The sequence below is a fragment of the Grampus griseus genome (genome assembly GCF_964374135.1).
Source record: "Grampus griseus genome assembly, chromosome: 2".
NCBI classification, from domain to species: domain Eukaryota; kingdom Metazoa; phylum Chordata; class Mammalia; order Artiodactyla; family Delphinidae; genus Grampus; species Grampus griseus.
This window is the reverse complement of record NC_139018.1, coordinates 92366948-92392114: the sequence shown is the minus strand read 5'-3', so window position 1 is coordinate 92392114 and position 25167 is coordinate 92366948. Positions and strand designations below refer to the sequence as shown.

The following is a 25167-nucleotide window of genomic DNA, read 5'->3' as shown; positions in this document are numbered from 1 at the left end:
GAATATTTATAGAGCAATGCACCCCAAAACAGCTGAATACATATCCTTTTCAAGTTCACATGGAGCATTCTCCAGGATAGATTACATGCTGGGCCACAAAAAGCCTTGGTAAATTTAAGAAAATTGAAATCATATCAAGCATCTTTTCCAACCATAATGCTTTAAGGCTAGAAATCAACTACAAGAAAAAAACTGCAAAAAGCACATGTGGAGACTAAAAAGTATGCTACTAAACAATCAATGGATCACTGAAGAAATCTAAATCAAAAAATACCTAGAGACAAATTAAAATGAAAACATGGTGATCTAAAACCTATGGAACACAGCAGAAGCAGTTCTAAGAGAGAAGTTTATAGCAATACAATCTTACATCAGGAAACAATAAAAATCTCAAATAAACAACCTAACCTTACACCTAAAGCAACTAGAGAAAAAGAGCAAGCAAAGCTCAAAGTTTCATAGAAGGAAAGAGAGCATAAAGATCAGAGCAGAAATAAATGAAATAGAGACAAAAAATAATAGACAAGATGAATGAAACTAAAAGCTGGTTCTTTTCAAAGGTAAATAAAATTGATAAAACTTTAGTCAGACTCATCAAGAAAAAAAGGGAGAGGGCCCAAATCAATGAAATTTGAAATGAAAAAGGAGAAGTTACAACTGACACCACAGAAATACAAAGGATTATAAGAGACTACTACAAGCAACTATATGCCAATAAAATGGACAACCTGGAAGAAATGGACAAATTCTTAGAAAGGTACAACCTCCTAAAACTGAACCAGGAAGAAATAGAAAATATTACTAGACTAATTACTAGTTCTAAAATTGAATTAGTAATTTTAAAACTCCCAAAAGCAGAAGTCCAAGACCAGATGGCTTCACAAGCGAATTCTATCAAACATTTAAAGAAGAGTTAATACGCATTCTTCTGAAACTATTTCAAAAAATGGAGAGGAAGGAACACTTCTGAACTCATTCTGTGAGGCCACCATCACCCTGATACCAAAATCAGACAAAGATACCACAAAAAAAGAAAATTACAGGCCAATGTTACTGATGAACATAGATGCAAAAATCTTCAGTGGAATACTAGCAAACTGAATCCAACAGTACATTAAAAGGATAATACTCCATTATCAAGTGGGATTTATCCCAGGGATGCAAGGACTTTTCAATATCTACAAATCAATCAATGTGAAACACCACATTAACAAACTGAAGAATAAAAACATATGATCATAGATGCAAAAAAAGCTTTTGATAAAATTCAACATCCATTTATGATAAAAACTCTCCAGAAAGTGGGTATAGAGGGAACATACCTCAACATAATAAACGCCATATATGACAAACTCACAACTAACATCATACTCAGTGGTGAACAGCTGAAAGCATTTCCTCTAACATCAGGAACAAAGTGAGGATGTTCACTCTCACCACTTTTATTCAACATAGTATTGGAAGTCCTAGCCATAACAATCAGAGAAGGAAAAGGAATAAAAGGAATCCAAATTAGAAAAGAAAAAGTAGAACTGGCACTGTTTCCAGATGACATGATACTATACCTAGAAAATCCTAAAGATGCTATCAGAAAACTGCTAGAGCTCATCAATGAATTTGGTAACATTGCAGGATACAAAATTAATAGACAGAAACCTGTTGCATTTCTATACACTAACAAAGAAAGATCCGAAAGAGAAATTAAAGAAACAATCTCACTTACCATCACATCAAAAAGAATGAAATACCTAAGAATAAACCTACTTACGGAGGCAAAAGACATGTACTCTGAAAACTGTACGATGCTGATGAAAGAAATTGAAGACCACACAAACAGATGAAAGGTACACCATGTTCTTGGATTGGAAGAATCAATGTTAAAATGACCAAGCTACCCAAGGCAGTCTACACATTCAGTACAATCCCTATCAAATTACCAATGGCATTTTTCACAGAACTAGAACAAAATAGTTTTTAATTTGTATGGAAACACAAGAGACCCCGAATAGCCAAAGCAATCTTGAGAACAAAAGACGGAGCTGGAGGAATCAGGCTCCCTGACTTCAGACTATACTACAAAGCTACAGTAATCAAGACAGTATGGTACTGGCACAAAAACAGAAAGATAGATCAATGGAACAGGATAGAAAGCCCAGAGATAAATTCACCACATATGGTCACCTTATCTTTGATAAAGGAGGCAGGAATGTACAGTGGAGAAAGGACAGCCTCTTCAATAAGTGGTGCTGGGAAAACTGGACAGGTACATGTAAAAGTATGAGATCAGATCACTCCCTAAATCCATACACAAAAATAAGCTCAAAATGGATTAAAGACCTAAATGTAAGGCCAGAAACTATCAAACGCTTAGAGGAAAACATAGGCAGAACACTCTATGAGATAAATCACAGCTAGATCCTTTTTGACCCACCTCCTAGAGAAATGGAAATAAAAACAAAAATAAACAAATGGGACCTAATGAAACTTCAAAGCTTTTGCACAGCAAAGGAAACCATAAACAAGACCAAAAGACAACCCTCAGAATGGGAGAAAATATTTGCAAATGAAGCAACTGACAAAGGATTAATCTCTAAAATTTACAAGCAGCTCTTGCAGCTCAATAACAAAAAAACAAACAACCCAATCCAAAAATGGGCAGAAGACCTAAATAGACATTTCTCCAAAGAAGATATACAGATTGGCAACAAACACATGAAAGAATGCTCAACATCATTAATCATTAGAGAAATACAAATCAAAACTACAATGAGATATCATCTCACACCAGTCAGAATGGCCATCATCAAAAAATCTAGAAACAATAAATGCTGGAGAGGGTGTGGAGAAAAGGGAACACTCTTGCACTGCTGGTGGGATTGTGAATTGGTACAGCCACTATGGAGCACAGTATGGAGGTTCCTTTAAAAACTACAAATAGAACTACCATATGACCCAGCAATCCCACTACTGGGCATATACCCTGAGAAAACTATAATTCAAAAAGAGTCATGTACCAAAATGTTCATTGCAGGTCTATTTACAGTAGCCAGGAGATGGAAATAACCTAAGTGTCCATCATCGGATGAATGGATAAAGAAGATATGCACATACATACAATGGAATATTACTCAGCCATAAAAAGAAACAAAATTGAGCTATTTGTAATGAGGTGGATGGACCTAGAGTCTGTCATACAGAGTGAAGTATGTCAGAAAGAGAAAGACAAATACCATATGCTAACACATATATATGGAATTTAAGGGAAAAAAATGTCATGAAGAACCTAGGGGTAAGACAGGAAGAAACACACAGACCTACTAGAGAATGGACTTGTGGATATGGGGAGGGGGGAGGGTAAACTGTGACAAAGTGAAAGAGTGGCATGGACATATATACACTACCAAACGTAAAATAGATAGCTAGTGGGAATCAGCCGCATAGCACAGGGAGGTCAGCTCGGTGCTTTGTGAACACCTAGAGGGGTGGGAGGGAGGGAGACGCAAGAGGGAAGAGATATGGGAACATATCTATATGTATAACTGATTCACTTTGTTATAAAGCAGAAACTAACACACCATTGTAAAGCAATTATACTCCAATAAAGATGTGAGAAAAATAAATAAAAAGTATAGTGACAACTTCAAATGCTGGCGAGTACGTAGAAAAATTATATCACATCACTGGTGGGAAAATAAAATGGTTTAGCCACTCTGAGAAAAAACAAACAAACAAAAAAGAACATAAATATTTACAAATGTTATATCCTCTTGTTGAAATGACTCCTTTATCATATAATGACCTTCTTTATTTCTTATTAGAGTCTTTGCCTTAAAGTCTATTTTCCCTGATAAGAGTGTAGGTATCCAAGTTTCTTTTTGTTTCCATTTGCATGGAATATCTATTTCCATGCCTTCACTTTATCTATGTGTTTCCTTACATGTGAAGTGAATCTCTTGTAGGCAGTGTATATATTGGTCTTGGTTTTTTTGTTTTGTTTTGTTTTGTTTTTAATCCATTTAGCCACTCTGTGTCTTTTGATTGGGGAACTTAGTCCATTTACATTTAAAGTAATTATTGATATGTATGTACTCTTTACCATTTTGTTAATTGTTTTCTGGCTGCTTTTAAATTCCTTTATTCCTTTCTTCTTCTCTTGCTCTCCTCATTTGTGACTTGGTGATAATTTTTAGTGGCATGCTTAGATTCCTTTCTCGTTATCTTTTATGTATCTACTATAATGTTTTGCTTTGTGATTACCATGAGGCTTACGTAAAATAACATATCTATAACAGTCTATTTTAAGTTGACAAGTTAAGTTCAAACACATTCTAAAGCTCTACATTTTTACTCCTCCCGCTTGTTTTGTTTTTGATGTCACAGTTTCTTTTTATCTTGCATATTCATTAACAAGTTATAGTAGTTGTAGTTATTTTTACTACTTTTGTCTTTTAACCTTTGTACTAGAATTATAAGTGATTAACTCATCACCTTTATAACATTAGATTTTTCTGAATTTTACTATATGTTTACCTTTACCAATGAGATTTGTACTTTCATATGTTTTTCTATTTCTGATTAGCACTTTCATTTCAGCTTAAAGAAGTCCCTTCAGCCTTTCCTGGAAGGCCAGTTTAGTGGTCATAAATTCCTTCACCTTTTGCTTGTCTGGAAAACTATTTGAAAACTATTTATCTCTCCTTCAATTCTGTAGGACAACTTGGCTGAGTAGAGAATTCTTGGTTAGTAGGTTTTGTTTGTTTGTTTTGTTTTGTTTTCAGCACTTTGAATATATTGTGCCACTTCCTTCTGGCCTGCAAAGTTTCTGCTGAAAAACCTGCTGATAGTCTTATGGAGGGTTCCTTTCCACATAACAAGTTGTTTTTCTGTTGCTGCTTTTAAGATTCTCTCCTTGTCTTTAAGTTACGACAGTTTAATTATAATGTGTCTTGGTGTGGGTCTCTTTGGCTCATATTATTTGGAACTCTCTAGGCTTCCTAGATCTGAATGTCTATTTCCTTCCCCAGGTTAAGGAAGTTTTCAGCTATTATTTCTTCAAATGTTCTGCCCCTTTCTCTCTCTCTTCTCCTTCTAGGACCCCTATAATGCAAATGTTGGTCTGTTTAATGTCCCACAAGTCGCTGAAGCTATCTTCACTTTTTAAATTTTTTTTCTTTTTACTTCTTTGATTGGATGAATTCCAGTGCCCTGTGTTTGAGTTTGCTAATTCTTTTTTCTGGCTTTGTCTAGCCTGCTGTTGATCCCCTGTAATGTATTTTTCAGTGCAGGTATTCTTCAGCTCTGTGATTTCTGTTTGGTACTTTCTTGTATTTTCTATTTCTGTTGAAGCTATCATTCTGTTCATGCATTGTTCTCCTGACCTCAGTGAGCATCTTTTTTTTTTAATTTAATTTTTTAACTAATTAACATTTTTTCTGTTTCTGTAGTTTATTGATATATAATATTATGTATGGCCTGCATGAAGTTTAATTTTGCTAAGATATATGAGTTATTCGCATCTGAGAAAGACTATTAGAATAAAAACTACAAAAGTGGATAAAGGTAACCATACTTACTTGCATAAGTGTCTCCCTTTTAAGAGATTTAATATCCCTAAAATGAAAAGGGGGTAATTATGAAAATGAAATTTTCCCAGCGTTGGTGTAGTAAGACTGGAATATTTTGTCACTAGTGAAATTTCTAAAGACTTAATAAGAACAGTTGAGACATGCTTTCTCATAGTTTTATCAAGTAGAGTCAATATTGGTGTTCCCAGTGACCTTCCCTAGCATTCAGAGATGCTGAGAACAGAGGAGATATAAAAACTATAATCAGGGACAAAATTAATATTTTTACCTAAAACAAATCAACAGATTAGAGGAATGCAGGGGGATAAAAGCTAGTAAATTCAGTGATTTTAAGATTACTTATTACTCATCATATCAGGGTGGGGTTTTTCCTTTACATATGATTTTTTTCTTTGACTCTTTTACTTCTAAACTTTCTTTGCTTTGTGTTTTTCATTAATCTCTTACTTTTTATGTCTATTGTTGTTACTCCAAGCCTAGAATCTTTGCCTGATATTAATCTGTTGACAGTAATTTTACAACAAAATTCAAGCAATCTTCTAAGGCTTTTATTGTGGGTATGGTAGACAGGTAGAGGTCCTTTTGTCATTAGTAACATATCTGTTCATAACGGCTAGAAGTTAAGTAATAGCACCTAAATATGTATTTAAGAATGGTTCAAAATTGAACATGTTTTATTTTTAATCATTCCTCCCAAAAGGAATATTTTTATCCATTTCTTATTTATCTTTTCAGTGTTTCTTTATACAAATGAAGGAAAATACAATAGATATTTGATTCTTCTTATTCTTTCCCTTTTACACTGAATGTAGTATATTGTATACATTGTATACATTCTTTCCTGTTTACACTGAGTAGTATATTTTATATATTGTATACATTCAATCAAGTAATATGCTCTCTTCACTGTTCTGCAACTTGCTTTCCTCACTTTAATAGATGACCTGTTGATATCTTCACATCTGTATGGAGAGCTTGCTCATTTTTTTTTTTTTTACAGCTTATAGTATTCCATCAAATAGGAGTGCCATAGTTTTTTCAACCAGTACCTGACTGCTAACTGCACAGGTTGTTTATAATCTCTAAATTTTACATATTATGCTATAATCATTAAACCCGTACCTATATTTTTTGTGCTTATGTAGAAGATTGTGTAGAATATATTCTCAGGAGAGGGATTGCTGAGTCAAAGAAAAATGTCTGTATTATTGGTAGATAAGGTCAGATTCTTCTCCATAATGGGTTGTATGCTTTTGAGCAAGTTTTAAAGTAGAGAAATTGTATGGTTCATTACCTTTCTTGCCCATTCTAACTCCCAACTTAATCTAACTTTGGTTCCACTCAAAATTTTAGAATACAGATTCCTTGCTAACTAGTTCTTTAATCTCTGCCAGAGATAAATGCCTACTTGCCTCCAGTATTTCAAGCTAGTATCTAATATCTTTTAATGGGTAATGTCAAAAATCAATTCAAGTGACTTTCTTCAACTCTTCTAGCCTTGTCATCAACATCACAATCTGTAGATCTGATTTGTCTACCTGGTAACTGGTAATAATTGTCAGTGCCAGAATCTAGTACAAACTTCTCAGCTTACCTGTTTTCTGTGCTCTACATTAAGATATCCTTAATAATTAGCATATGCTTTTAGGCTGACTGACATGGCTGATTAAATCATATAGTTCTCCTTTAAGACAACACTCCCTGGGTAGCCTCATGCATATTTACACTGGTTGCACTGAAAAATTACCAAGTCTTTCCTTACCTGGGTATGTTTCAGTATATGGAAAAGGTAGACTCTAGCATGCAGAGACCTAAGCCTCCTATTGCATTTAACTAGAGGGTCATGGAAAGAGCTCTGAAATCAGAAGCAAAAGACCTAGGTCTGCATTCTCTTCTTGTACTGTTTTTTTTTTAATTACAGCTTTATTGATGTAGTTCATATACCATACAATTCACCCATTTAAAGAATACAATTCAGTGGTTTTTATTAGATTCATAGATGTGAACTATCACCTTAGAGCAAGACTTACTCTTAGAAAAAGTCATAGAGTTTCCTTAACTTTAGTTTTCTAATCTATAAATTGTGGGAAATGTTACTTAGCTCATAAAATGGTTTGTGAGGATGATGTGAAATAGTGTACATGAATGAATTTGAAAACTCTAAAGCCCTGTTAGGTAAAATGAGATGGAATATTCATTTCCTCTGACTGGGGCAAGCTATAACAATATCCTAACCGTCTCTCATACATTTTTACCTCTCTACATGTTTAAGGTGCATTGCTAGGAAAAAGAAGGAGTATCATGCCTTTTGTGAAGAAAGAAAGAATTTAAGAAAATATTTTATTTTCTGTTTTAGATATAGACTTCAATATGACAAAAATTTTAAAGAATCCAGAAGGATATACAATGCCTGCATCCAAGGAAGAATCAAGATTATCAGGACTACCAACAAAGGTTTGGAGTATAATAATTATAAAAAATGTCCTTCTTTAATTTCCAATATAATTAATTGAACAGGTTTCACATGGACAATGTTGGTTATTATGCTCTTGATATATATTTTAGAAAAAAATTAATAATCAGAAGAGATTTATTGGAGAGGTTAATCTTAATATTAAAGTCATATTTATTTCTGAAACTATCCTCATCTCTAAGGAAAACGAATAGCATTTATCTTTTCCTCATACTTCGGGCACTGCTTCTCCTTGGGTTGACATACAGACATGGCTCTGATCTCAATAAGCATCAAAGTGCAGAGAAAACTTCAGTGGCATTTTCAACAGTGGTTGACCTGTCCCCACCCCTTAAACCATGGTCCCGGAATAAATGACCATATATAGGTACTGTCGATCTTAAGTCTTGAATACTTGCTTTCTCCACATTTTTGAAGGTGCCTCCCAAACAGAGAACCTATGGTTTTGCCACCTTGTGTTGCTTTAGCCAAGATTTGATGAGACCGTTGGCTTGAACTTCTGAATTTGATCTCTTAACTTGTTAGCCAATTGGGTTTTAAATCTGTTGCAGTCTTTTTTGTTAAAATTTTGTCTGAATTATCTAGTCAGGTCTGACCGTTATTTTAAATTTTAAATTATGCCTATACATAAACCACTTTCTGAAAGTCAGTATTCATATATTTCCTGGTCTTTAATAATCCAGGTATATAGAATCTCTTCCAACCTTCACAGTGCTGCCAAGGATGTCCATACTTAGGATAGAAATTGGCGACTCTAGGAGTCCATTTGGGGTAGATGGCAATATTGCACCATTTTGGCTGCAGGGGGCGGGAGGCAGGGGAGTCCATTCTATTACTTTTCCTTGATTGCTAAATTTAGAAATCAAGGAAATGTAATAGAAATTGTATATATGATCTTCAGCAAGCACTAAAAATGGTCTTTAATAGTTTGTTTACAAGTTGAAGAAATATGGACAGATGGATTTGTAACTGACAATAACTTTTCTCAGATATCACTGTTAAAAGATAGAAAGCAAATTGCAGATATGTCTTTGGTAGTACACCGTATTGCTGCATCATTGGCCCTGTCTCATGCACAATATTTTATCAACAACTTTGATAAAAATATGGTTGCCATTTTTCATTAGCCATGTAGAAGTCATAAAACCTGGAATAATTATGAATATAGTGGAACACCAAAAGTTTACAACAGGCTGGGGTAACAGGCCTGATCTTAGAAGATAAACTGTTACTGTGGAAAAAGTATAGAGGTCCAGAATTACAACTGCATAAGTACAGGTTAATAAAGCCTTGCCTTGGAGGCCTCTGAAAAGATTTGGGAATCGCTTTTAACAGTAAGCTCTGTATATGTCAAAAGTAGAACGTTGTTGACCCCAAAATCTACTGTATTCATGGGCTGTTTAAACATGTGGAATCTACTCTGTGCTGATTAGACAATAATTATGTATTACGTTCATTCTGGAGCCCTGCTTTCAATCTGCTCTCGCCTGATTGAACTACGCTTAAAAAAAAATCAGTTTCTCATAGAGGAAGAAGGATCTGTGTACTCTGGTTTTCTTAGTTTAAAAACTGGTAACTGCAGAAAAAGAACAGGAATGTCTGTTTCTAAAACTTCAGTAAGATAGAGTTTCTATCTTATAATACACCAGGCAAAAGCCAGGAAAATGCTTGGTGCGGTTTTGCATGCAAGTTTTAAGATCAGGCTAGGTATAACCTGATGTGAATTGTCATGGGAGACTATGGTGAAGTAAATGATTTACATCACAGAAAAAACAGCTGATATTGACATCATTTTCACCATCAAAGAACTGCTTTTGATTACAATATTACCACTATTTGAAATAATTTTGGAGCAGCTATGAATGAATACAATGAAAAATTGACCATAAGCAAACAAAACACAAGAGAATTTTACATATCAGTAAAAACAAATGAGAATAAAATCTTACTTCCCCACAAGAAGTAGAATCAACAATAAATCTCTCATCTAGGTGTTATAAAAATTGAGGAAAGACTTAACATATGAGTAGTTGCTACACTTGCATCCCACAAGAAGTCAATAGTAGGGCGGAAGAGTAAGACGCGGAGATCACCTTCCTCCCCACAGATACACCAGAAATACATCTACGCGTGGAACAACTCCTACGGAGCACCTACTGAACGCTGGCAGAAGACCTCAGACCTCCCAAAAGGCAAGGAACCCCCCACGTACCTGGTTAGGGCAAAAGAAAAAACTAAACAGAGACAAAAGGATAGGGACGGGTCCTGCACCAGCGGGAAAGAGCTGTGAAGGAGGAAAAGTGTCCACACACTAGGAAGCCCCTTCGCGGGTGGAGACTTCGGGAGGCGGAGTGGGGGAGCTTGGGAGCCGCGGAGGAGAGCACAGCAACAGGGGTGCGGAGGGCAAAGCGGACAGATTCCAGCGCAGAGGATCGGGCCGACCGGAACTCACCAGCCGAGAGGCTTGTCTGCTCGCCCGCCGGGGCGGGCGGGACTGGGAGCTGAGGCTCCGGCTTTTGTCGGAGCGCCGGGAGAGGACTGAGGTTGGCGGCGTGAACACAGCCTGCAGGGCGTTAGTGCACCGCGGCTAGCCGGGAGAGAGTCCGGGGAAAAGTCTGGACCTGCCGAAGAGGCAAGAGACTTTTACGTCCCTCTTTGTTTCCTGGTGCACGAGGAGAGGGGATTAAGAACGCTGCTTGAGAGAGCTCCAGCTCCAGGGACGGGCGCGAGCCGCGGCTAAGAGTGCGGAGCCCAGAGATGGACATGGGACGCTAGGGCCGCTGCTGCCGCCGCCAGGAGGCCTGTGTGCGAACACAGGTCACTAGCCACACGCCCTTCCGGGGAGCCTGTGCAGCCCGCCACTGCCAGGGTCCCGGGATCCAGGGACAACTCCCCCGGGAGAACGCACGGCGCGCCTCAGGCTGCAACGTCACCCCGGCCTCTGCCGCTGCAGGCCCGCCCCACACTCCGTGACCCTCCCTACCCCCCGGCCTGAGTGAGCCAGAGCCTCCGAATCAGCGGCTCCTTTAACCCCGTCCTGTCTGAGCAAAGAACAGACGCCCTCCGGCGACCTACACGCACAGGCGGGGCCAAATCCAAAGCTGAGCCCCTGGGAGCTGTGAGAACAAAGAAGAGAAAGGGAAATCTCTCCCAGCAGCCTCAGAAGCAGCGGATTAAAGCTCCACAATCAACTTGATATACCCTGCATCTGTGGAATACCTGAATAGTCAACGAATCATCCCAAATTAAGGAGCCCTGTGGATGAAAGGCTCTTGGTGCTGCAGCCAGGAGTCAGTGCTGTGCCTCTGAGGTGGGAGAGCCAACTTCAGGACACTGGTCCACAAGAGGCCTCCCAGCTGCACATAATATCAAACAGCAAAAATCTCCGAGAGATCTCCATCTCAACGCCAGCACCCAGCTTCACTCAACGACCAGCAAGCTACAGTGCTGGACATCCTATGCCAAACAACTAGCAAGACAGGAACACAACCCCACCCATTAGCAGAGAGGCTGCCCAAAATCATCATAAGTCTACAGACACCCCAAAACACAACACCAGACGTGGACCTGCCCACCAGAAAGACAAGATCCAGCCTCATCCACCAGAACACAGGCACTAGTACCCTCCACCAGGAAGCCTACACAACCCACTGAACCAACCTTAGCCACTGGGGACAGACACAAAAAACAACAGGAACTACGAACCTTCAGCCTGCAAAAAAGGAGACCACAAACACAGTAAGATAAGCAAAATGAAAAGACAGAAAAACACACAGCAGATGAAGGAGCAAGATAAAAACCCACCAGACCTAACAAATGAAGAGGAAATAGGCAGTCTACCGGAAAAAGAATTCAGAATAATGATAGTAAGGTTGATCCGAAATCTTGGAGATAGAATGGACAATAGAATGGACAAAATGCAAGAATCAGTTAACAAGGACCTAGAAGAACTAAAGATGAAACAAGCAACGATGAACAACACAATAAATGAAATTAAAAGTACTCTAGGTGGGATCAATAGCAGAATAACTGAGGCAGAAGAACGGATAAGTGACCTGGAAGATAAAATAGTGGAAATAACTACTGCAGAGCAGAATAAAGAAAAAAGAATGAAAAGAACTGAGGACAGTCTCAGAGACCTCTGGGACAACATTAAACGCACCAACATTCGAATTATAGGGGTTCCAGAAGAAGAAGAGAAAAAGAAAGGGACTGAGAAAATATTTGAAGAGATTATAGTTGAAAACTTCCCTAATATGGGAAAGGAAATAGTTAATCAAGTCCAGGAAGCACAGAGAGTCCCATACAGGATAAATCCAAGGAGAAATACGCCAAGACACATATTAATCAAACTGTCAAAAATTAAATACAAAGAAAACATATTAAAAGCAGCAAGGGAAAAACAACAAATAACACACAAGGGAATCCCCATAAGGTTAACAGCTGATCTTTCAGCAGAAACTCTGCAAGCCAGAAGGGAGTGGCAGGACATATTGAAAGTGTTGAAGGAGAAAAACCTGCAACCAAGATTACTCTACCCAGCAAGAATCTCATTCAGATTTGATGGAGAAATTAAAACCTTTACAGACAAGCAAAAGCTGAGAGAGTTCAGCACCACCAAACCAGCTCTACAACAACTGCTAAAGGAACTTCTCTAGGCAAGAAACACAAAAGAAGGAAAAGACCTACAATAACAAACCCAAAACAATTAAGAAAATGGGAATGGGAACACACATATCGATAATTACCTTAAATGTAAATGGACTAAATGCTCCCACCAAAAGACACAGATTGGCTGAATGGATACAAAAACAAGACCCATATATTTGCTGTCTACAAGAGACCCACTTCAGACCTAGAGACACATACAGACTGAAAGTAAGGGGATGGAAAAAGGTATTTCATGCAAATGGAAACCAAAAGAAAGCTGGAGTAGCAATTCTCATATAAGTTTTATATATATATATATATATATATATATATATATATATATATATATGTAGTTTGCTTGAGTGCAGTGTTTTTTGTTTTCTGTACTGAATTCATTAGCATGGGTCGGTATAAAATTTAGCATAGGTCAATATGTAATTTGTAAACTAATAAGGTCTTAAAAGTGAGGAATTAAGTCTTTTAAATTTAATTATTTATTGTAAAGAGCAGAATAGCATACATAAACAGGTGCCTAAGGAAAACTTGTATTCTAATATGGAACTCTCATGAACACCTTTTTTTTTTTTTTCTTCTAACGGTATGATAGTAGGCCATTTGATTATTTTTATGGCTTTAACTTTACAACAATGAAATATTCGTAAATTAAAAAAAAAATAAAATAAAATAAAAAATCACATGAGCATCTTAAAAAAAAAAAAAAAGGTTATACTTCCTACTATTTGAAGAATATTCAAAGTGTAAAAAAAACAGTACCACTGCACAGTTTGATATGATACTGAATAACTTGTGTTCTAGTAAAGGAAATGCCAAAAAGCTCCAAAAAAAAAAAAAAAAAAAAAAAAAAAGAAGTCAATAGTAGAATATTGAAGCAATTATAATTATGGTGATGGTTTCCTTGACACAGAATTCGTGGTCAAAGTTTCTTTCATCAGCACTGTGATGGGCTTCTAGCCTCTTTGTTCTGATGAGAAGTCACCTTGTTAACCTTATTGGGGTTCTCTTATATGTTGTTTTTCTCTTGCTGCTTTTGAGATTTTTCTTTTTGTCTTCGTCTTTCAACACTTTGACTATGACGCATCTAGATGTGAATTTATCCTACTTGGAGGTAAGCTTCTTGGATGTGTTTTTCATAAAACTTGGAAAGTTTCAGTCATTATTTCTTCATATTTTTTCCTGCCCCTTTTTCTGGGGCTCTGCTCATTCTTTTCTCTTTCTGTTCTTCAGATAGAATGATCTCTATTGGCCTGTCTTCATGCTAAAAGACTAGCAGAGCCCTACGGCACATACTCATAGTCTCATACTTTAGTAAATTACTTTAATTAAGATGCCTTGCAGAATTTCCCTTTATTTGTTTTAATATACCAGATAATAATTGTATTTATGGTTATAATGCAGTTATATTTTATTTACAGTTCTTTAAAAATACACAAGCGTAATAATTGGTTCATTTTTTTTTCCTACCCCTTACAGTCCCATTATAGCAGTAGTGGCCCAGAGTTTAAGCGTGTTCTCTTCAATTTTGGAGGTCAGAGTCCACTGATTTTATATTATCTTAGGATGCATGAGCTAGCTGGTATTTCCAAAGCCTCTAGACAAGTCAAGATTAAACTCACTGAAATATTGAAAGAACCATATCCTTTTTTAAGCTTTGCTTTAATATGATGTTTCCAAAATATTCAAAACTTTTAACTTTTTTTAATGTCTCAGTTAAGAAAAAAATTTTAATGCATTTTGTAACTAATGCTTTACTTAGCATTTAATTACATTCAAAACTTTTCATAGCATGTTTGGCTAAAAGTATTTTCTCTTTTAGTTCTAAGGCTGTGATTTTACATGTAAGAAAAATAAAACAAACGTAAAACCCAGGAACTTAAAAAAACCAATATATTTAGCTCTTTAGTAAAAGACTATTTTTACAACTTTACTGTTAAGTGTTCAGTTTCAAACATTTGTCAGAACTATGGGTCATGGACTTCTAGGTTTCTCCAGAAGAAAGTTTCAAATGTGCCTTAGCTATGTAATCATTTGTTCTAATGAAAATTTATTAGAAAGCTTATTGTATAAAATATAATATAAATGAAATTGGAGCTCTTTGGTTGTAGCAGGGGTATCTGTTTACATTCTTGTGCCCCCTCTGCATAACCCATCCTGGCCCAGGTCTCACTAGGGACTTGGATGAACCCCAAGAGATCCAGTACAGTGGTCTCCAAACTGGGGTATACACAGCTCTGGGTGGAAAATAAATAAATAAATATATATATATATATATATATATATATATATATATATATATATATATATATATATATATTTCTATCTTTAAAAATAAAAAAGAAATTGCACTTTACTAATATTTAGTAGACAGGTACCCTCACTCAGTTGATATTTCAGTCTGCACTCTGTTGAGAGATAGTAATAGCATGTTTGCTCTTGTGTTGTCTGAGTTTCACAACATATTGCTGTTTTCTTTGGGTGGTTAAGAGGATTTATAGATTATATCATTTGGTTTAACTAAATTGACACTTACTAGTGGACCAGTGCTTTAAAAGTTTTCTGAAAAGAAATATTATTCAGCCATAAAAAAGAACAAAATAATGCCATTTGCAGCCACATGGATGGATCTAGAGATTGTCGTATTGAGTGAAGTAAGTCAGACAGAGAAAGACAAATATCATATGATATTGCTTATATGTGGAATCTAAAAAAATGGTACAAATGAACTTTTTTACAAAACAGAAATAGAGTCACAGATGTAGAAAAGAAACTTATAGTTACCAAGGGGAAAAGGTGGGTAGGATAAATTGGGAGATTGGGATTGACATATACACACTACTATATATAAAATAGATAACTGATAAGAACCTACTGTATAGCACAGGGAACTCTAAACTTTGTAATGACCTATATGGGAAAAGAATCTAAAAGAGAGTGGGTATCTGTATATGTATAACTGATTCACTTTGCTGTGGAGCAGAAACTAACACAACATTGTAAATCAACTATACTCCAATAAAAATTAATTTAAAAAATAAAAAGCATTTGTTCAAAAAAAAGAACGATGTGGTATACACAAAGGAATACTACTCAGCCATAACAAAGAATGAAATAATGCCATCTGCAACAACATGGATGAACCTAGAGATTATCATACTAAGTGTAGTAAGCCAGACAAAGAAAGACAAATATCATATGATATCACTTACCTGTGGAATCTGAAAAATGATGCAAATGAACTTATTTACACAACAGAAATAGACTCACAGACATAGAAAACAAACTTATGGTTACCAAAGGGGAAAAGTGGGGGGTCATGAACTAGGAGTTTGGGATTAACATATACACACTTCTATACGTAAAATAGTAAACAACAAGGACATACTGTATAGCACAAGGAACTATACTCAATATTTTGTAATAACCTATAATGGAAAAGAATCTAAAAAAGAATACATATGTGTATGTTTGTGTGTGTGTGTGTATGTGTGTGTGTTTGTATCTGAATCACTTTGCTGTACACCTAAAACTAACACAATATTGTAAATCAACTATATTTCAATAAAAATTTTTTTAAAGAGAAAAAAAGAAATAGTCTCCTGAAAAGAAACTTTGGATTGATGATAATATTTATAATGCAAGAATAATTTTTTTAAAAAAACACAGAATGATATCTCCTCTATTCCTTGAAGGAGCTCTTTTTCAGCTACACTAAGAGACAAAATTAGTGGTGATCCAATCAGTTCTGCCAAGATGTAGGCCAAAAAAAATAAAAATTTTCAAAAATATCAATTGAAATATGGACATACATCATTATTATAAACAGTGAACCTAGCCCTAAGTGTATGTTATACTTTTCAATATTAGCAAATGATAGTATGATGCCAGTTTAATTTGCAAGGCATTTGTAAACCAACTGTCTAGACATCAATATAAATCTCTATAATTTGAGGATAAAAGGTTTGGTGTACCAAAAATAAATGTAGTGTTAAATTTTATTTTTTTTAATATTTTATTTCATCTCACTGTTTTCTATCCATAGACTGCATATCTTTTATAATATGCATAATATATAAATACAGATTGATATGTATATAATTTATAAATTTAAAATTATATCTATGAGGGAGTGTGCTCACATAGCTTTTACTCATGGGATACATGATCCAGGAAGTGTGGAGAACACTGCCTTAGCAGATTCTCAAAATTCTTCCCAGGAAACTTCTCCCATATTTCAGTCAAGACAACCTCCAGAGTCTCACTGACCACAGGCACATGGAATTGGATGGCTCTGGAACACAAGGAGAAAGCAAACTACAGAGCTAAATCAGTCTGTTTTGAGACTTGTAACTTAAGGATTTTCATCAACCTTGGATTATTCAAACAAATGGTTAAATACAAAATTTTTAGATGTCTAGAAGTGAAATTTGAAAGCTATGAAAACCATTCATAATAGATTACTTTTATTTTTAACTAATTTTTATTGTGATTATAAAAATATCAGTCTTTGTGTTTATATTTCTGATGGGCATGGATTTGTCCAACAACAATACAAGGATTCATAACACCAGTTCACTGAGAATGTGGGAAGAGTATGAGTATATGTGGGGGTGGGGAAAGGAGGAAATGGATATCTAGAGCATGAAATCTTTTAGGAGAGTGTTTCATTCCATAAAGATCAGAAAGAAATCACCACTTAGAAAATAATGGGTCTGGACAAAACTATAATTCAAAAAGGTAAATGCACTATTATGTTCATAGCAACAGTATTCACAATAGCCAAGACGTGGAAACAACCTAGGTGTCCATCGACAGATGAATAGATAAAGAAGATGTGGCACATATATACAATGGAATGCTACTCAGCCATAAAAAGAATGAAATAATGCCATTTGCAGCAAGTTAGATGGACCTAGAGATTATCATACTAAGTGAAGTAAGCAGAAAGAGAAAGACAAATACCATATGATATCACTTATATGTGGAATCGAAAATAGAACACAAGTGAACTTATCTATGAAACAGGAACAGACTCACAGACATAGAGAACAGACCTGTGGTTGCTGGGGGTGGGGAGGTGGTGGTGCTGGAGGGAGGGATGGATTGGGAGTTTGGGATTCACAGATGTAAACTATCTATTATATATAGTATGGATAAACAACAACGTGCTACTGTATAGCACAGGGAACTATATTCAATATGCTGTGATTAAACCATAATGGAAAATAATATGAAAAATAATGTGTATATTTGTATAACTGAATCACTTTGCTGTGCAGCACAAATTAACACAACATTGTACATCAACTACACTTCAATAAAATAAATTTAAAAAAAGAAAGTAATGGGGCTTTCCATGATGCTTTCTGAGCTTGTAAAATGTAATGCCCGCTGATAAGAAAAAATATTCCTAGATCTAATGATGAACAAAGTGATAATGATGCCTCACATTCATCAGCACTTTACAGTTTTTCAAAACATTTATTGAATCTTCCTATGTATCATTGCAAGAAATGACAAGACTCCTGGGGCAGTGGACAGAGCAGGCACCCATCACAGCCACTTTACAGATGAGGGAACCAAAGCTCAAAGAGGGTAAGTAGCTTACCCAGGTGATTCATGCAGCAGAGCTGGCAACAGAGTCTACCATTCCCTGAGCCATGCATACTTTTCTGACATGACGATCCAGGCTAGAATTCTCCTTGAGCGTGATACTAGTGGTTGGTGGCAGAGCCCGGTAATGTTTTCTCCAAGACCTTTTTTCTAAAATATTTTTTCTTTTTTTTAATTTATTTTTTATTGAAGTATAGTTGATTTACAATGTTGTGTTAATTCCAAGAACTTGATAGCTGCTAATGAAATTTGTGTCCAGAGTTCCCATAATTATCTATGATGACTGTATGATCACTGAGTTTATCTCTTTCTCACTGAAATTTTACATTGAAGCTATTCAGAATATAGAACATTTTTATTAGTTTTTCTCAGGGCTTACTGGAGTCCTCTGGCTTTCCTGAAGTGGAAAAATAACACTTTTTAGCTAATGCATCTATACAGAGTGAAGGAGTAGGAGAAAGTAGAGAAAGTGGAGGAGTTAAATAACAAAAAAGACCAATATAATTCATCATATTTGGGCTTGGCAAACTCTAAAATGGTCCCCAATGATCCCCACCTTCTGGTTCATGCCCTTGTGTGATTCCCTCCCATTGGGTATGGGCTGAACCTATAACTTGCTTCTAACAAATAGGATATGGCAAACATAATGGAATGTCACTTCTGAGATTCAGCTACAAAAAGACTGACATCAGTCCTGCTCGACTTTCTCTCCCGTTGTGGAGCACAGTCTCCGGACGCGCAGGCTCAGCAGCCATGGCTCACGGGCCCAGCCGCTGTGCGGCATGTGGGATTGTTCAGGACCCGGGCACGAACACGCATCCCCTGTATCGACAGGCAGACTCTCAACCACTGAGCCACCAGGGAAGCCCTGACAGGACTTTTAACGTACACTTATAAGGAAAATAATGAAATTTTTTTTACTAGATAATGTACATTAAATCATTATTAGTAGAAAATTTGAATTTTTAAATGAATAGTCTTTGAATTTCTTTTTTAAAAACTTGATTACTTAGTACTAGAGTTATAAGTAAAACTAAAAAGAAAAACTGACTTCTAGGACCCAGAGCTGAATGTGTAGTATGTTTTTAAACTGGGAAGAATCTTGTGCAAAATATATTTGGAGCTCCTAATTTTCCCATCTTACATTGCCTGCATTTTTGTAAACTACCTCAACTCCTTTATGTATTGAGAGTAAACTACCAAATAACCAAAAGTCTAATAATTATTTTACATGTTTCACAAATTATTTATTTAAAAAAAAGAAAAAAAGGAAGACTCAGGAACAAAATGTTTGGTCTCATTAAAAAGTAAAGTTTATAGGCTGTATCTGTATTTCTAACTTGAGTTTAGAATGTTCGTTCACATTTTTTTTTTTTTTGCAATTTGGGAAAAATCTGAACTTAAGGCTGTGTCACAATGAGGCTATTGTGTTACTGTAAACACATGCTCCCACCATCACACATATATACAGACTTTTTAACATGTAAAAACTGTCCAGAGTCAGATAATTCAACTCTACAATTAAAAATAATATGGGATATACCAACATTTATCCCAGCATAAAAATAAAAGCTATATGAAGAAACCATCTGTTGTGAATTATGTGTGATGTGGGAGAAGCAAATAGTCAACGAGGAAAAACGGAAAAGAAAGAAACCCTGAGACTCATATAAGGTCACCAGCTCTGTATAACACTCCGTCTTCACACAGAATCTAGTGGGAAACTCTTTAGAGCCATGTGCAACTTCCTTTCACTTTTATTTATAAAAAGATTTCCAATAATCTTTGCAACACATGCATATATAGATTTTTTCTCACTAATATGTGAATAACAACTTGTGAGTTGTTACTAAAAGTTACTATGAATGGTATTTTTCATTTCAAGTCAGTTACATTTCAAGTTAGTTAACATATACTAAGGGTTTGGTAATCAGATTTTTAAAAGGATACATTAGCTTAAAGACAAATGTCTGAAAAAAACTTCTAATCCAGAACCATTTTATCTAGTGTTTTTTCCGGTAAAGACAGGATAAAATACTTTTTTCCCTCAATCCTAAAACTCTCAGGATGAAATGAATAGGAAAGCCTACACTGCCAGAAAGTTTGTTCCATTATTTATGAGATTGTACCCCCCAAAATCTAGCCCTCACTTTCCTCAGCTTCAAAAATAGGGATATGGACATTATAATATCATCTGTTAATGAGACCTTTCAGATAATAGAAACCAGATGTTAGCTTCCTGGAGTGGGAGGTCTTTTTTAAAATACTTTTTGTTGAAAACACCCAGCCCTAAAAACCCTGTGGCAACACAGACTCCCTCTACCAAAACACGAGGGAGGACTGATATTTCCTCTAGTTGTCTGCAAAGAGGTAAAACAGGCTGGGGAGCAGAGGAGAATGAAGAGGGGAGATGAGGAAGTAGAGAAGAAACCTAAAAACCTTAGTTGCATGGAAGAGGCCCCTTCAGCAGTATAGGGAAAAAATTTAATTTGAGCCCAGATTTGAGCCTGTATTCTCCATGTGTATCAAGCAGATGGATTGGGCTATATAAGTTTTAAGTCTTTTTGAATCCTGAGATTTGTGATTCTGTTGGAGGAATTTGACTTTCCACACCATTGGTGTTTGAATTGGTAAATAGCTCAAATTTTCACTGAAATGACAGCCTTCTCATTTTGTCAGGTCACTATAGAACCATGTTCTTCTGAGGCTACAGTAAGAAAAAGAATGCATAGGCACCATTTTTCCCATTCACAACTGTCAGTTCCCCTAAAGGACCACCAGAATAACCTGTTGACCAAGAAAAGCTAAGTTTAATAGACTTATTGTAGTAAAAGAGAACAACAATTTAACAGAGCTTTAGTAGTGTCTCAAAATGGATAAATTCAGGAATGACATTTGTAGGGTTTTAGGACCTAAGTTGGATGATTTTGAGGCAGGTTGTGCAAGGTGAGAAACTGCTTGGGATTGGGCAGAGTTTAATATTATAATTTTGGACTACTGGGCCCAGTGAAGCAAGGGACTTGAAGTAAGCTTTGATGTGCAAGCTATTTTAGCTGGTTCAAAGTCTTATCTTTCAGGAAAAAGCATTTTCTGGAGCAAGTTGTAGGTTATTTTTGCTTATTCTCAGTGTTGTTAAACACAGGGACAGAAAAAAGTATGCATGGCCCCCCATTTTTTAACACAGGGACAGGAGTGACATCAGCATCATGGCTGAATAAGACATCATGTCGCCCCTCAATGACAACAATTTGGCATACATCCACAGACAAAAATGCCCTTGTAGGAGTTGTGGGATCCAGTACCATTTGCCAAGGGATCTGAGAGGAGGGTCACCCACGTGTGCATCGTGTAATAGGCATGCAGATTTCTGTCTTAGCTGTGGAACTTGTAGTGGCCTGTGGACCAACTCTAGCGCCTCTCAACCACAGTCCAAGAACCCCCGGAAAACACTGTCATAGGCAGTCACCTATAGATGAGAGAGGCCTTGTGGAAGTCCAGGCTTCCAGAAGAGAAATTTCAGCACACCACTGAAACAAAAAAATACAAGTGTAGATGCATAGGAAAGGATAACAGGAACAGTTTAACTTCACCTCTTGCCCAAGGCAGCACAGCTTAGGTCCAAGAGAGATCTTCTCAGCCCGTGATTTCTTGTGTGGGGGAAAGTGAGAACGAATTAGGGACCACCTGGCTTCCCAAGCAGTGTGGTTGCTGCCGAAGAGGCTTGTTTCTCTCTTCCCCATTCAGAGTACTGAATGATGAGCTTCATGACTTAGGGGCTGGAAAGAGGCTGGGAGAATTGTAGATAGAACTCTCAGAGGGCATTAAAGGGATGCAGATTCTACTAACCATGTCATAGACTCTACCAAGAAGCCTGCCCATGAGCCCCTGAGGACACGTCACCCATAGATATCCCCAGCTAGCCCATAGACACCCCCAGTGCTCCATGAACCCCACCCACATACATTCTCACCCTGTCATCAGCTCCCTGTGCACACTCCCAATAGCAACAGCAAAAGCGAGCTTTGGCAGACAGCTAGTGAGTATACACAGAAAGTCTGTGCCAGCCCAAATCTGTGGGCCAGAGAGAGACCACAAACTTGAACTTATATGCCACCTTTGGGAAAGCAAAAGGAAGGCTGTCAGCACTTGGCCTGGTGTGTTAACAGAGTAGAGAGATGACATAAAGGCTTTAAAATTCTGCCACTAAAGGGAGCAAGAAGTGTAAAACAGATGTATCCATAGAAGGTCTGAAAAGCCTCAGAATCCCTAGCAGAAGGTATTTATCTCCCAAAGGAAGTTAGCAAAAACTAGAGGAGGTGACTGCTATTTCAAATGTGAAGACAGCAATGTAAAACTTCAAAGAACATAAAAAATGTAAGGAAACATGACACCACCAATAGATCACAATGATTCTCCAGTAATTGATCCTAAAGATATGGAGATCTCAATTTACCTGATAAAGAATTCAAAAGAACTGTTTTAATGAAACTCAGTGAACTACAAAAAAGCACAGAAAGATAATTCAATGGAATCAGGAAACAGTGAAAATCATGAACAAAATGAGAAGTTTAACAAAGATATAAAAATTATAAAAAAGAACCAAACAGAAATTCTGGAGCTGAAGAATACAGTGAATGAGATGAAAAAAAAAAAATGTGATGGAGAGCATCAATAGCAGAATGGGTCAAGCAAAGAAAGAATCTGTGAGTTAGAAGACAGGAACTTTAAAATTACCCAGTCAGAGGAGAACAAAGAAGAAGAAATTGGAAAGAGTGAAGAAACCTTACTTGATCTGTGGGATCCCATTATAAGAAATAATCTACAAATTATTCAAGTTCCAAAAGAAGAGAGGGAGAATGGAGCACAGATCTTAATTAATAATGGCTGAGAACTTCTCAAATCTGGGGACATGTTTAGATATCCAAGTTCATGAAGCCCATAGGTCACCAAACAAATTCAACTTAAATCTTTGCCAAAGCACATCATAATAAAACTGTCAAAAATCAAAAACAAAGGGAGAATCTCCATTTTTAGTCTGCTTCCCCCAAAACCCAACCCAAGGTAGTATATTTGTTATGAGTATTATTTAACAAAGGGACAACAATGTTGGTTTCACTTCTCACAATCCACTGATTTCTCACTACTTTTCTTGTGGATCCATGATAGTCAACTAAATGGAAGCAGAGAAGAAAATGTACGGGAATTACATTTTTTAAAAATTCAACATTGTACTGTGGATCTCACTTGCCACCATGAAATGGGGCTACCTGCTCCAAGAGTTTGGGCAGAATTGGCCAGATGGCTTCCCACATCTTTTAGAGTTCATGATCTAGAAGCAGGAGGGCTAAGTACTGAATTAGACTAACAATCCCATATCTAGTAGTCATTTTTGTGTTTAGGAGACATTTAAAACTCTAAATTTTGTATTCATTTAGAACCACTCATTGTGGCTCTAAGTAAATACACTGTGCCTATGTAGTTCTTGTTTCTCCACTCTGTGAGTTCAAACAGATGCAAAGAAGGCTAACAAAAAATGATCTACACAATGGATAGTTTCTAAGTAAGAGTCAGGAGAGCCTATAAAAAAGAGCCATTCTTTTTTATGGCTGAGTAGTATTCCATTGTGTGTGTGTGTGTGTGTGTGTGTGTGTACATGTGTGCATGCCACATCTCCTTTACCCATTCATCTGTTGATGGACACTTAGGTTGCTTCCATATCTTGGCCATTGTAAATAATGCTATGAACATTGGGGTGCTTGTATCTTTTTGAATTAGGGTGTTTGTTTATTTAGGACATATACCCAAGAGTGGAATTGCTGGGTCATATGGTAGCTGTATGTTTAGTTTTTTCAGAAAACTCCATACTATTTTCCATAGTGGCTGCACCAATTTACATTCCCACCAACTGTGTGCGAGGGTTCCCTTTTCTCCACATCCTCACCAACATTTGTTATTTCTGTTCTTTTTGATGATAGCCAATCTGACAGGTGTCAGGATATCTCATTGTGGTTTTGGTTTGCATTTTCCTGCTGATTAGTGATGTTGAGCATCTTTTCATGTGCCTTTTGGCCATCTGTATTTCCTTTTGGGAAAAATGTCTATTCAGTTCTTCTGCCCATTTTTTAATTAGCTTGTTTGTTTTTCCGATGTTGAGTTTTATGAGCTGTTCATATATGTTGGATATTAACCCCTTATCAGTCATTTGAAAATATTTTCAACCATTCAGTAGGTTGTCTTTTTGTTTTGTCAATAGTTTCCTTTTCTGTACAAAAGCTTTTAAGTTGAATTAGGTCCCATTTTTTAATTTTTGCTTTTATTTCCTTTGCTTTTGGAGACAGATCCAAAAATAATATTGCTACAATTTATGTCAAAGGGTGTTCTTCCTGTTTTCCTCTAGAAGTTTTATGGTTTCTGGTCTTACATTTAGGTCTTTAATCCATTTCGAGTTTATTTTTGTATATGGTGTTAGAAAATGTTCTAATTTTATTCTTTTACTTGTAGCTGTTCAGTTTTCCCAGCACCACTTATTGAAGAGACTGTCTTTTCTCCATTGTATATTCTTGCCTCCTTTATAATAGATTAATTGACTGTAGGTGTGTGGATTTCTGGGCTCTCTATTCTGTGCCATTGGTCTATGTGTCTGTTTTTGTGCCAGTACCATGCTGTTTTGATTACTGTAGCTTTGTAGTATTGTCTGAAGTCAGGGAGCATGATTCTCAAGGTTGTTTTGGCTATTCGGGGTCTTTGTGTTTCCATACAAATTTTAAAATTATTTGTTCATGTTCTGTGAAGTATCCTCTCAGGATTTTTGTAAGGATTGCTTTGAATCTG

General features: G+C 36.5%; 1 protein-coding gene across 1 annotated transcript in view; it reads left to right on the top strand.

Annotated features, from left to right (window-relative positions):
• Positions 1–25167, top strand: part of FAM227B (family with sequence similarity 227 member B) — a gene marked incomplete at its 5' end in the record, with an annotated part of 252305 nt that overhangs the window by 187556 nt on the left and 39582 nt on the right. The window contains 2 exons of the mRNA XM_082647805.1: positions 7942–8039; positions 14200–14360. Of these exons, the coding sequence (XP_082503931.1) occupies positions 7942–8039; positions 14200–14360 (259 nt within the window). The remainder of the gene's footprint in view (positions 1–7941; positions 8040–14199; positions 14361–25167) is intronic.